The sequence below is a fragment of the Artibeus jamaicensis genome, unplaced genomic scaffold (assembly GCF_021234435.1).
Source record: "Artibeus jamaicensis isolate MK-2021 breed Jamaican fruit bat unplaced genomic scaffold, CSHL_Jam_final contig_233, whole genome shotgun sequence".
Lineage (NCBI taxonomy): Eukaryota > Metazoa > Chordata > Mammalia > Chiroptera > Phyllostomidae > Artibeus > Artibeus jamaicensis.
Window position 1 is genome coordinate 62438532 of NW_026521486.1, and position 13744 is coordinate 62452275.

The 13744-nt window shown below is 40.6% G+C and overlaps 1 protein-coding gene across 7 annotated transcripts in view; it reads right to left on the reverse strand.

Moving 5' to 3' along the window:
* Positions 1–13744, reverse strand: part of GRIP1 (glutamate receptor interacting protein 1) — a 661834-nt gene that overhangs the window by 141883 nt on the left and 506207 nt on the right. For all 7 annotated transcript variants that reach the window (XM_037136010.2, XM_037136013.2, XM_037136011.2 and 4 more), the window contains exons 4-5: positions 13597–13742; positions 4123–4206 (exon numbers count right to left, since the gene is read on the reverse strand). In XM_037136010.2, the coding sequence (XP_036991905.2) occupies positions 4123–4206; positions 13597–13742 (230 nt within the window). The remainder of the gene's footprint in view (positions 1–4122; positions 4207–13596; positions 13743–13744) is intronic.

Below are 13744 nucleotides of genomic sequence, written 5' to 3' on the forward strand. Positions count from 1 at the left end.
TATATAAGATATTGAACTACTAGTGTGACAAGAGCATCAGCTAACTGTAACAGGTATGAGCCCATTTAGAACAGGGGCGAGTAATTAAGTGCCGGTGGGGATACCTGGCGCTAGTTAACCTGGGCTATAATCCAGGTGAGTAGGTCTACAGCCTGACATACAGGGAGAAGAAACGAAAGTAAAAGGAAAAATCCAAGTAATAAAAAAGGAAAGAGAAAATAAAACTGAAGTGGCTTAAGTGGCCTCCATTAAATTGTTATGTACAAAACTTGGGGCCAAACTTGGCAGATTACGTCAAGCCAATTAGAAGGCCTAGATGGGAATTTTAATTTGGTATAAAAAATTTCTCCTTAAGAATGTTTGAAACTGAGAAGCTTTGAGATAGAAGGTAATTTATTATAGCTCTTCTTTTTCATCTAGGATCCTCTTGTACAGCTCATTTAACCTGGCTCCCCCAGTGTCCACCTGAGAGGCACCCGTTCTACCTATTAGCTTGGAAGCAGCTCATTGCGCAGTGGACGGACACTTAGAATGTTCTTCCTAACATTCAACTCACATCTATCTTTTTTCAACTTTCATCCACTCGTCCTTGTTCTGTTATCTAGAGCCGTAAAATAAAAAATGTATACTTTCTTCTACAAGGACTGTTTTCCAAGGGTTGAAAACATATTCCACTTCCAAGGGTTGATTGTAGACCTGTGAAGTCTCATCTTAAGGCTGAACACTTCCAGTTTCTTCACTGCTCTCCACGAGACCTGACTCCCTCAGATCTCACCATCCTGGCTGCCCACCATGTGGGTGGTCTCCAGTTTGCCAGCACCTGCCTGGTAGGACAGGCTGACATTCCCCAAACTTGGCACAGATAGGGAGGTCAACTTAAAAAACCCAGCCTAAGAGAAAAATACTATTATGTAACTTCTCATTTGCAAGGTGACCATAAAAAGGCACATTTGCTTTCCCCCAAAGGGGTACTGATTTAGAAAAGACAGCAAGAAACCTTCCTATAATTCTGATTTGGACATCTAAATGTAAATATATAACAGTGAATGATGCTAAAGTGTGAGAGAGCTCTAAATTTCATGACATATGATATTTTTATCAGTGTTTAAAATAATGAACCAAATTTCATGGTGTTCTTAGATTGCAGAAGTTTGGTGATGCAAAGCCAAGTGTAAAACCACTCAGAGTCCAGTGGTATTCTCAATCCTGACTGTGTCAATTACCTGGGATGTTTTTGTAAAAATATCAGTGCCAGGGAGGGCCACAGTGCAAACCAAACCTGAATATCAGGCTCCGTCTGTTAGATGAGTGCATCTACCTACAATTTTAGAGTTGAGAATAACTAGATACAGAATAAGTAGGTAGTTGTCAACTGTGTCCAAAGTGAAACGTAACTCACAGCAAGCAGAGTGATTTTCCTATTCACCCAAACAAACTCCCATAGTGTGGTAGTAAGGGAATTACCTGAAATTTAACTCTGCAAGATTTAGGCCACAACATCATTTTTCATTGTATGGATGCAAGCAAGCTTCTATTGTTTGGTGAGTCAAGGTTTGAGAACCTGGGACGTATCATTGGAAATTTAATTCCACTCAGTAGCTAAAGCCGATGTTATTGTTCTAAGACCCATTCTAATTGGTTAAGAAAAAAAATTCTCCAGGACTAAATGAATATGTTTCATCTGCAAAACCTTCCCCTTCCTCTCCGAATGCCCTGGTGGTCTCCATAGGACGAAGTTTAGCTCAGTACCTATGTTGCTGTAATGCATTCCCTGCCACAATAACATGTATCCATGCTACTTTTTTACTCTGCAATTCTTTTTGCGATTAACCAATGATTCTTAAGAGATGGATGGTGGCCACCTTTTGAGCCAGAAAGACCTTTCAGATACATCTCAAACTGATCTAAAAATATGAGTTCTGTATTTGACTCTCATTGAAAAATTATGCAAAATTCCACAAACTTTTATGTTCAACCAATGTACTGAGGGGGTTATTAAAGCCTACAAAAATGTGTTACTCATATACTAAAGTTCATTAGTCCTGAGGTTTCAGAATCAGTATAATACTAAGGAGTCTGATGTGCACACAAATCTAGGCAACATTCAATTATTTATTCATTCATTTATTAAGTACTGAAAATGGGCCAGGTAGTACCTCAGGCTCATATTAAAAGACTCTTACTATGCATGCGCATACAGGTATTTGAAAGTCCTGAGAACTGTGGGAAGAACATTTTGTTAACATTATATCATCAGTTGTCTTGAGGTGGTTGTGGATTTCAACTACCTTTTTTTAGTTAATGCTAAATTACTGTTGGTTTAGCTTTTTCATTAGCAATTTGATTGGTTATTGATTAACCATGCAGCAACTAGTGATGAATATTTGAACCAGCAGTACTTTTACTGCAGCTTTCCAATAATTAGTCCTGCAGGCATGCAGTTCAAGTGCCCCTCTTTCACACCTCTATTGCAAAAACAGATCTTTATACAGCACTCTGGGGCTAAAATTACTAGTACACTGACTTTTCATTATATCCATCTAGTTCTTTTACATGGAAATGTGGAAACAGTGAAGGTAAATTATTAGGGTACATTAGGGCCTGGTTAGCAAAATGTAATAACTACTGGTCTAAACCACTCAGTGAGTTCCTTGTTGCCCATTTTTCCTCCCGCTCACTTGAGCACTTTATCAACTTACGTCTTAAATTCACTGGAGTGTAATTTACTGTAGATAGGGGTCCTGTTTTACGACTCTAGAGCACTTGGCACTGTGCTGACTGTGGACGTATCCTTAATAAATGTTTGATTGATTGATTTGCGAAAGGACTGATGCAGAATGAAATCTAACACTTAAAGCTCAGTCATTTAAGACAAGTTTATATGAATGAACGCATCTCCTTTACTCCTTGATGTTTGTATATGTATTAAGATACTTAGTTAATTTTAATTAATGTTTCAATAATTTGGGTAGAATTTTGACTGTCATGAAATACAACGTCTAACAGACAAAAACAAAAAAATCAAGACATGTGAAATCCTAAAAAAATCCTTGTTGCCTATATAGTTCCCTATTGAACCTGACTTTCTCACTAGAAATTATTATAAGTTGTCAATATCTGCATAGTCTTTAAGAGAGAAAACTGCTAATGAGAAAAAATAGAATATTAAAAGCCAAAATTACGGCTCAGAATTAATGGTTTTACAGACAAGCTGGAGTCACCTGAAATCTTTATTATTAATGTCATCTCATCCCCACATTAAGATGAGTTGCAGTGATATACATAGGTCCCCAGGGGATTGAATTATCTTCAAACCACTTTAGAAAACTGCAATACCAAAACATATCAGAATAAAAAGTTGCTTAATCCTAATGTACTAAATCAAATCAAGCCATACTCAACATTATTTTTCCAAAGCACACAATAATCTTGATTGAGATCATGAACTCAGGGATTTATGGCAATAATGACTTTAAAAAAATTTTTGTTTTTCTCTTAAAAAAATTAAATTAAAGTATATTATATTAGCATACAATATTATATTAGTTTCAGGTGTACGATATAGTTATTCAACATTTATATACCTAACCAATTGATCACCAAGATAAAGTCCAGTAATGGTCTTTTCCTGTACCAAGTTATTACAATATTATTGGCTATATTCCCTATGCTGCACATTCCACCCCTGTGACTTATTGTTTTATAATTAGAAATTTGTTCTTATCTCACTCATTTTTTGCTCATTCCCCATTCCCTCCTGTCTGATAAGCTTCACTGATCACCGTTTTTGGCTCAGTGATATGGAAGAGCATAAGGAAAAAGACGCGTGGAGAAGTGGCAAATAAGTAAGATGACTGTGGATAGACAAGGTCTACAGATAGTGACTTCTTGCTCCGCACTGACTGACTGAAAATAAAGCTAGGACATTTGCATTCCACTTTTGATTCCCACCCATCACTCATCTTCTTCAAAAAAGAGTGGGTGCAAATATTATCAGGTGACTTCATGTGCTGGAAACAAACACCAGTGTCTTTGAGAATGGCTCTCTAGTTCACTTCCAATATTTCACTGGTGAATTCTCCAAGAATATCGGATGGTTGATATTTTCTAACCATCACCTACCTCGTATTACAAAACCAAAGGTATTGCCTTCTTTATGTAATGTGACCTCCACTGTTCGGAAAATAACACTCGATCCTTGGACAGCTGAATGCAGAAAAGAGAGAAGGAAACACACAAGTCTTAATTCACAATAACATCTGTAAATTTTTTGATGTGGCATAAAATACAGAAGATTCCTGTTGCAAATAATTCTTGTTTTGAGTAATAAAACAGCAGTGATTTATTTTCAAAGAAAATATTAGAAAAAAATAATTGGAATGACATACAAACAGCACAAAAATTATCTGCATAATGACTTATATGGGTTCCAGTGGAATCAAAGTCACAAGCATTTCCTTTTTGCTTGTGTAGTCAGGTTCTAGGTAGATGATAAAGTTCTGTAGAACAAGAAAGATGCTCTTCACATGATAAACAGAACTGTTTTTCCTTTGTAAAATGCAAAAACAGTATATGATTTTTGTAAAACTTATTGAACAATTAATGTATTTATTTTTATTTTTGCAGCTAGCAAAGGAAGAAAAAGCATTCTCAAATTGTCATTCAGAGATTAGGCTTACACAAATAGATTTTCAGTACGATGCAAAGCAGTTAAACAAAGATATCAGCAATGCAAAGGAAACTTGGAGGACAGGAGGAATCCTAAGTACGTTCAAAATATTACTATTGACTAATAAAATAAGGGTCTACTTAATTTTACTTGATATCATCATGCTTATGTTGTTTTTGCCTGCTTATTGCTCTCATTTCACAAAATAAAATTACACTGCCAGGTTGCAATCTCTAACTATAGTACACACAGTATGAAGGTATAAGTTGTATAAGGTATAGTCACTAAACTCTTCTGTACAACTGTTTTCATGAAATTGGCAAATAATTCCGTCATATAGTAAGCTTGCTGAATTAAAAAAAAAAATTTCCACAAATTAATGTTTTATCATTATGCATACAAATGTTTTTATTCACGAAGACAGAAAAATTTGTAAACTATACAATTGGATGGTCTTAGGTCTTTTACTGAATTTGTATAATGATATCGAATCATCTAATGCTATTTTCAGCAAATGTCAATGACACATTTTTACATTGTTACTAGATCTTGAAGGCAAATATATAAAACTATCAACAAGAAATACACAGACATGATTTAAGGCATTTTAAGAAAGAGCACTTCTTTCCATTTCAGTAATAGGAGGTAATTTTAGTTAAGCATTAATTATAATCATTTTTATTAGAAATTCTGAATCTTCAAAGGAGAAAACATGAGTATGAGAAGTACACAGCTAAATACACAGGCCTTCACTCATCCAGCTGGGGCATAAAGTATGATAAGAACTTGGATCTGCTGAAAAATGACGTAAACCTACAGCCGACCAAATGTTTGGTATACTGCTGGTTTAATTAAATGTCACATTCTTGTGCTCAGGGGAATTTCAGTTTATTCTAATCAGCCAGGAATAGTACATACAATGCGCTGAAACTATTGAGATACAGATTTTAAGTAAATACAAATTGAATGTTAAGCCAAATGTTTTATTTCTATGATCCAACAAGCCACTTGAAGAAATTGGTGAAGAGCATGATCTTTTTGTTCTACTGGTAAGACAGGAAAGGAAAAGATATAGGGAGAAGTAATTAATGAGCATCTACTGTGTGCCAGGAACTCTGCAAAGTAGTTTACAAATATTATTTTACTTAATCATTAAGTCAACATTCAATTATATACAACCAAACCTAATTCTGGGCCACCTGTCCTTGTTGGCTTAGTGTCTGCTCTGGCAACGCAACATACTGTATGTAATTTTAATTTTTCTGAGCTAAATCTTGCTGACAGTCAAATCTGAAGTCAATATAAAGACTTTTAGGATTATCTACAGGTTTAGATTGTCCTCACTACTGATGTTCATTATTGACAAAGATAAATGTCAATGTTGACTATATTTTAGTAGACTTAAAGAAACAGATTTGGTCTTCCTAATTTTTATTTGTATGACTGTCTCTTGGTGACTATGTTTTTATATTTAGAACTGAGATACCCTATATTGCCAAGTGAATTTTACTCACTATGTCATCTGTGTGTGTGGGCATAAAGATCCAATTAAAGGGTTTCCCCCCAAACCAAATCTGATACATGGAAGGGCTAGGTAGAACCAATTTCACGATGAAGAAATACTGGTCCTTAGAATGTTTAGTGTACTGGTGTCCTTTGTTCCCATATGTGAACATGCATATGTATATTCATATTCTTATTATTTTCCTATAGTAGATTAGATTTTCCTAAATGACATGCTACTTCCCTGCCTCCTCCACTCCTCCCTCAATAGGAGAATAGGAGTTGTGTTCTTTTCCACCTCATTTCATCGGGCTTGCCCATGTGACATTTTTTGGCCAATGGGATGTTAGGAGATGTAAGCAGTGGTTGGAGGTGTTTTCCCTCTGCCACTGCTGCAGGAAATGCTTTCCCCAGCTAGCTGCTGCTCCTTCAGACTGAACCCCAGAATGAACCAGGTGGAAGAGATCTGAGACATCGTCAGCGTCATCGTCATCATTATGGCCATCTCTCTTAGAATTAGAACTGAGAAGAAAGGCTGTCACAGAGGCATGCTCTAACACATTTACTTGGATTAAAGAAGGACTCCTGACAGAAAGCTAGTCTGATGTAGCTGACGGTCTAACAGTGAGGGCTGCCTCTGCCAATCCGCCGTGGTATTTTCCATAAAACAAAACATATTTCATTAAATATATAGCTCCAAGGTTTGAAGAAAAACAGTATTCAAAGATGTATAAAGTAAACATCATGCCAGAAATCACACCCTTTCCAACTATGTAAACTTACAGACAGAGAATTTTAGGTGTTAACTATAACAATGGGTGAAGATTATATAATATTTCAAAATTCTTTAGGGATGTATGTGAAGGCACTGCTATACACTTTAACACATAAATGCGATACTCTTTGGCAATATTCTTCTTAAACGGTTTCAAACCATCACATAATTTTAAAGTCAAAAAAGACTTTAAAGCTCATGTAGATCAACCACTTCATTTTCATAAAGAAAGTGAATCTTAAAAGGGTAGGTGGTTTGCCCAAGATCAAGATTCCACGTTCCATCTGCAGACCACGCACATGCACACACGCACATGCATGTGCACACACACACACATCCTTCCTCCACTGTCTTCTGGTCTGTAAGGTTGGCTGGGTCTCAGATTGCTGTGTTTCTCGAGAGTTACTAGTCTCAGTCTCCGGGGACCTGTCCTCAGCAGTCAGCTCTCTTCCCGCGGCTCTGCTGGCAGCCTGAACTCAGCGAAGGGGAGGCTTATTAATCCCTTCAACCTTCCTGAATACAAAGATCTTATTAATTTACCCAAACATAATAGAAAATGACAAAGATAATCCTTGGAGAATAGACCTCCTCCATCTGCTATCTACTCTAAAATTCACGCTTTTGTATTTAAAAATATTTTCCCTTTTCCCATTAGGTCTATTGCACGAAGAAGAAACACCTATATAATCACCAAGTCATGACAGGTTTTAACCTCTGAATACATCTGCTATCTACCCCCTTCCCTTTAACCCTACTAATGCTCTGTTTATTCAGGCCATGGCCTCTTTTTTGAAAACTGTAATAGCCTTTGGTTTATAGCTTCTGATCTATTTTCCATTTGGCTTCTTAAAATGGTATGCCTAAAAACTCAGATATGGTGATGTCCGTTCCTTTGCTCCAAAGGCTTTTAAAGGCTCTTTACCGCCCACTTGACACCATCCAATATCCACCAACATGGCTTAGCTTACATGGCCCCCACTGCTTGGCTCCTGTGTATGTTGTTGGCCTCACCCCTGCTCAGGCCTCTCCGTCTTTGCCTGCAGGCTCCAGCAACTCCACCCTGCAGTTCAACCCGTGCACTGGGCTATGTTCTGACCTCCTTGCTATATCTGCCTGGGAAGTTCCTCTTCCCACTGGATCTGCATAACCTCTTTCAGATCTTCCCAGAAACCCCCAGCTCTGGATCACCCCAAACCTCTCGAATCTCCTCTATTGTCCTTACCCCTGGAAAGCTATCCTAAGAGTTCCTTTTAGGAAGATGCTGTGTTTTATTGCTATTCATATCCCCAGTGGAATGAAAATGCTAAATCAAGGAACATTACTAGTTCTAGATGTCTGGCTTCTCTTAACTTCTGGGCAATAGCTTGAGGTAGTGATTTCAAAACAGACTCTTTTGAAGTTCAAGAAAACATGGCACTTTCAGTATAATAATAAAAATGGTAGTAATAGCTAATATACTATGGCTTACTGAGTATATGGTAATGATCTAAATACTTTATATGATTATAGCCTTGAATTCTTACAAAAATTCCACATCTATCATATAGATGAGAAACCCAAGGCTCAGAGAATTTAAATAACACGTTTAAGGTCATGAATAGCAAGGGGTGAAACCAACATGTAACTAGTGACACAGTACAAGTGCTCAACATCGGATTTTACTGCCTACACGTGCTGAAAATGAAAAGTGGTGAAGCAAGGTTTTGAGCACAAACTTCAATTGATTTTGTTATAAAATCACATTAGATTCACTGTAAGTATAAGAGCTCATGATTGATTATGGACACTCACTCCCCCCGTGCTGTCACCTTGTCCCAAAGCTTCCAACACCACTTTCATTCTCATGACTCTCAGATTTACATTGCCAGTCCAGAGCTTCCTCCCAAACTGCAGGCCAGATCTCCAGCTCCTGACATTTGTTCTTTGCATGACCAACAGGCACCTCCCGTGGAGCATTTCAAACAATAAACTCCTGTTCTCCCCTCACAGATCAACTCTGCCCACATTCTTAGCCACCCATTCACTGCAACTCCATCCTTCCGGCGGCTCAGGCTCGACGCCCAGGGGGGTCCTCGACTCCTCTATTTCTGCACATCCCACAGCACACCTGTCAGAAGGTTCTGTTGACTTTGCCTTCAAAACAGATCAAGAACGTGATGTCTTTTTGCTGTCTCCACCGCCACCTCTCACCAGAATCACTGCAACAGTCTCCTGCCACCGGTCTCTCAGCATCTGTCCTCGCCACAGCAGTCTATCCTAACACAGCAGCCAGAGGGAGCCTTCCAAAATATAAATCAGATCACATCCCTCCTCAGCCCCTATAGCATTCAGAGCAAAATTTAAGGTCTTTCAAGTGGTCTACAAAAATACTTCATCCTTTACCTCTCTGATCTCCCCTCCTACTGATACAGGGTGCAGCCAAGGGGGGGGGGGTGCCAAAAAAAAGATTTGGAATGGTGTCCAGAATTCAAAGTGTATAGGAATATTGGAGAGACATATAAGATGTCCTCACCGGCCCCCCCCCCCCACCCAGGGGGAAGGGATGAATAGAGCCAGAGCCATTGACAGCTATTTTGCATAGCAACGGTTTTGCAGCTAACCTCTGGAATGATTATTTAACATATCTATAACCTTTAACTGGTTTCATAGATATGTTAAATAGCGGTAGCCAAGTTTTGAGCCGAGGAGAAGGGAGTACCTTGGACTCAGGATGGAACTAGGGGCTGTGCCCCTGAGTGAGAGGTCTGTGTGAGAGCTTGGAAAAGACCGGCTCTGGGACATGAGGGGATAACTGCCCAGGTGAAAGGGAAAACCACGCAGCTTTGCCAGAATGGAGATCCTGCAGCCAGGTGAAGAAGAAAGCCACATGCTTTTGGTGGAGTGCGAACACCTGCAGCTTTGGTAGAAGAGGACCACGCGGCTTTTGGGTGCCCAATTTGGCCGTGTGGCCTGGAAAGCAGGAGAGACTTTCTTGCCAGTGGACCGTGAGAAGGTGTCACATAATTGGATTAATGAGAGATCCTGCCTACACAGTGACATAGCTGACGGTGCCAGCGGCCTGCAACACCGACGTGTGCTCTTTTCCTGATTTACGGTACCCGGAGTTGGGACAGTGGGAGAAGGGAGAGCTGTGTGGGTGTAGGTGTATACCCTAAAGGACTTTGCTATTTTAGTGGTGTTAGGCCTAAATAGCATTAAATAAACATTTTGTTTCCTTTTCACAAATCTCTGGCATTGAGAGATGTCTTTCCAATTGGCGGCGGACAGAAGAGCCCAGTAGATTTTAGTATTCCATCCTTGGGAGTGATATGGGGAAACTTTGAAAAACCTCTGTTTAACCTTTATTTGCCCAGGCCCCAGGCGCTCTAGAGAGAATGATGGGGCCGTCTGGGAGGGTGGGTGGCCGGATAGTGAGGACTGGAACTGGCACTGATAGGAGAAGCCCTGGGAGACCTTTGCTCACCCAAGACCCCAGGCGCCATAGGAGAACGATAAGGCCGTCTGGGAAGAGCAAATAAAGCAAATAGCCGGATAGTCACTAGGACTAGGGCTAGCACCCCCGCAGATAGAACCAATTTTCACATTTAGCCTTTGAACTCTGCTTCTGCCTCGTAGATAGAACTAATTACCGCATTCTGCTTCTGTATCCTGCTGTATCCTGCTTTGCCACATAGATAGGAAGACCCCTAATCTATATATTCCCCAAGAATCCTTTGTTCGGGGCTCAGAATTTGGAGACTGACTCCTCTGGGCCCGTGCACGTAAAAGGAATAAACCTCGTACTCCAGAATCCCTCGGTGTCTGGTTGCTTCATTTCCTGCAACAGGGAGGGGCCCCTGTTGTTCTGCAGCAGTTTTTGGCATCCCTAGGTGGGCCAAATATTGCATCGCCCCTCCCTCGGACCTCTTGTTCGGTAACACTACTTCGCTTCATGCTCATTCTGCTGCAGCCACACTGCCCTTCCTAGTGTTTCTAGAACAACTCCAATATGTTCCCACTTTTTTAAATCTTGGCTCTCGCTGTTCCATCTTTCTGCAATTCTCTTCCCCCTGCAATCCACCTGATACAGGGTGCAGCCAGGGGGGCCCCCCAAAAAAAGATTTAGAAAGGTGTCCAGAATTCAAAGTGTACAGAAATATTGGAGAGACATATAAGATGTCCTCACCGCCCCTCCCCCAGGGGGAAGGGATGAATGGAGCCAGGCCATTGGGAGCTATTTTGCATAGCAACAGTTTTGGAGCTAACCTCTGGAGGAATGGTTATTTAACATATCTATAACCTTTAACTGGTTTCATAGATATGTTAAATAGGAGTGGCCAAGTTTGGGGCCGAGGAAGAAGGGAGAAGGAAGAAGGTAGTGGATGGGGACTCAAGATGGAACTAGCAGGGACTGAGGATGGAACTAGGGGACTCAAGATGGGAACTAAGGGCTGCTCTCCGGAGTGAGAAGGCCTGTGTGGGAGCTTGGAAAAGACTGGCTCCAGGACACGAAGGGTCTCCGCTTGGCCAGATGAGAGAGAGAGCCACGCGGTTTCAGCAGAGTGAGGACCCCCTGTTGGTGAGGTGAAAGAGGGCCATGCGGTTTCAGCAGAGTGAGGACCCCCTCTTGGTGAGGTGAAAGAGGGAGCCACATGGTTTTGGCAGGGTGTGGACCCCCTCTTTCCCAGGTGAAAGGGAAAAACCACGCAGCTTTGCCAGAATGGAGATCCCTGCAGCCAGGTGAAGAAGAAAGCCACATGCTTTTGGTAGAGTGCGGACTCCTGCAACTTTGGTAGAAGAGGCCCACGCGGCTTTGGGGTGCCCCCTTTGGCCACGGGGCCTGAAAAGCAACAGAGACTTTGACTGGAACTGGGCACAAAGGACTCTTGCCAGTGGACCGTGAGAGGGTACCACAGTACTTTGGATTAACTCGAGATCCTGCACAGTGACACAGCTGATGGTGCCAGCGGTCTGCAACACAGACATGTGCTCTTTTCCTGATTTACGGTACCCGGAGTTGGGACAGTGGGAGAGGGAGCGCTGTGTGGGTGTAGGTGTATATATAAAGGACTTTGATATTTTAGTAGTGGCGTTAGGCCTGAATAGCATTAAATAAACATTTTGTTTCCTTTTCACAAATCTCTGGCTTTAAGAGATGTCTTTCCAATTGGCGGCGGACAGAAGGGCCCAGTAGATTTTAGTATTTTGTTTTCGGGAGGGGCCCCTGTTGTAGAGCAGTTTTGGGCATCCCTAGATGGGCCAAATATTGTATTGCCTCTACCTCCTTCTCCTCTTGTTCGGTAACACACCCAGCCAGCTTTCCCACCTCCTTCACGCCACTGGTTATGCCACTTTCCCAATGAAGCGTCCCTAACTACACTATTCAAAACTGCAGTCCCCAGCACTCCCACCTGCTCTCCTTGCTCTTCCTTTTTCCCATGGCATTCATGGGATATAACTAACTTATTTATAGTGGTTTTATTTTGTTTCCTGTCTTCCCCAGTTAAAATGGAAACTCTATTGATATACACAGTGGGGGTGAGAACCTAGTCAATGCTCAACAAATCATTGCTAAACAAATAAGCTGCTATTGATGATTAATATTCAATCTGAGCTCCCACCAATACAGAAAAGCAAAATTTCTCAGGGCAGCATCCACATTAATAGCTTAATAATCAGAGAGGTGGTTCTAGAAGAGCATAGCTTGCATGTAGGACAACAGTCACACGTAGCACAAGGTGTGCCTTACAGTGAAGAAGCACATGGACTTTAGAGTCAGGGAGCCAGAGTTCACATACTGACTTTGCTGCTTACTAATCTGGGGAAGATATTTAAGCCTCTGTAAAATGAGAATAATAATGATGATAATAGTGCCTATCTTGAGTGTTGGTTGATTAGCATATTTATTATTCATCAAAAATATTTATAGAGGCAAGCACTGTTCTAAGTGCTTTACAAATACTCATTTAATCCTTACAACAGATCTCTGACCAGGAACTAATCTTATGCGCATTTTCCAGATGTGGAAACTGAGACTCAGAAAGCTTAAGTAATTTTCTCAAAGGTACATAGTAAAAGAAGGAGCTGGGGTTTGAACGTGGCTATTGACACCAAAGCTCCACTCCGCTGCACTAACTGTCCTTGTGGTGAGGAATGAGCGTATCAATGCAAGTCAGGATTGGTATAATGTCAGACATTTAGGTCTCAAAATGTGTTGGCTGCTCTTGTTACATAATAATAATAAATTGATAATAACATGTTCTGAATTCATCTTCATGCTTCAGAAATTAACACAACTATGAAGAATCCATATAAAACACTTTAAACGTGCTTTTTCTAAACCTAGTCACTAAGTACAAAGCCTGGATGGAACTTAAGCACAGAACTTACAAAGACATTTACTGTTTCTTAAAATAGCTTCACTGGCAAATACAGTGTCCACAGATCCCCTTAATGGAACATGAGTCTTATATAATGCATTGTTCACTACCCTCTTTTTAATTCTTCCTGGGCAGGTTATATGTTTGTCAATTCAAACACATTTTAAATATTAGGCAACTATGCTCTGCCACTCCTATAATGAGACAATGATGGCAAAAGGGAAGAATGAAAAACAATTATTTTAGGCAAAACCGTGGTGCAGCCCTCTGCCTTGGGCTGTGATACTTACAGACTGGGGGCAGCTCATATTCCACTTCAAGAACCACTCTTTCCCCAACGTTCTTCAGCAAACTGATGATCTCATCGTGCCGGAATTTGGCCAGGTTGATCCCATTCACGGCTTTGATGTAGTCACCTACATCCAGCTGATCACTCCT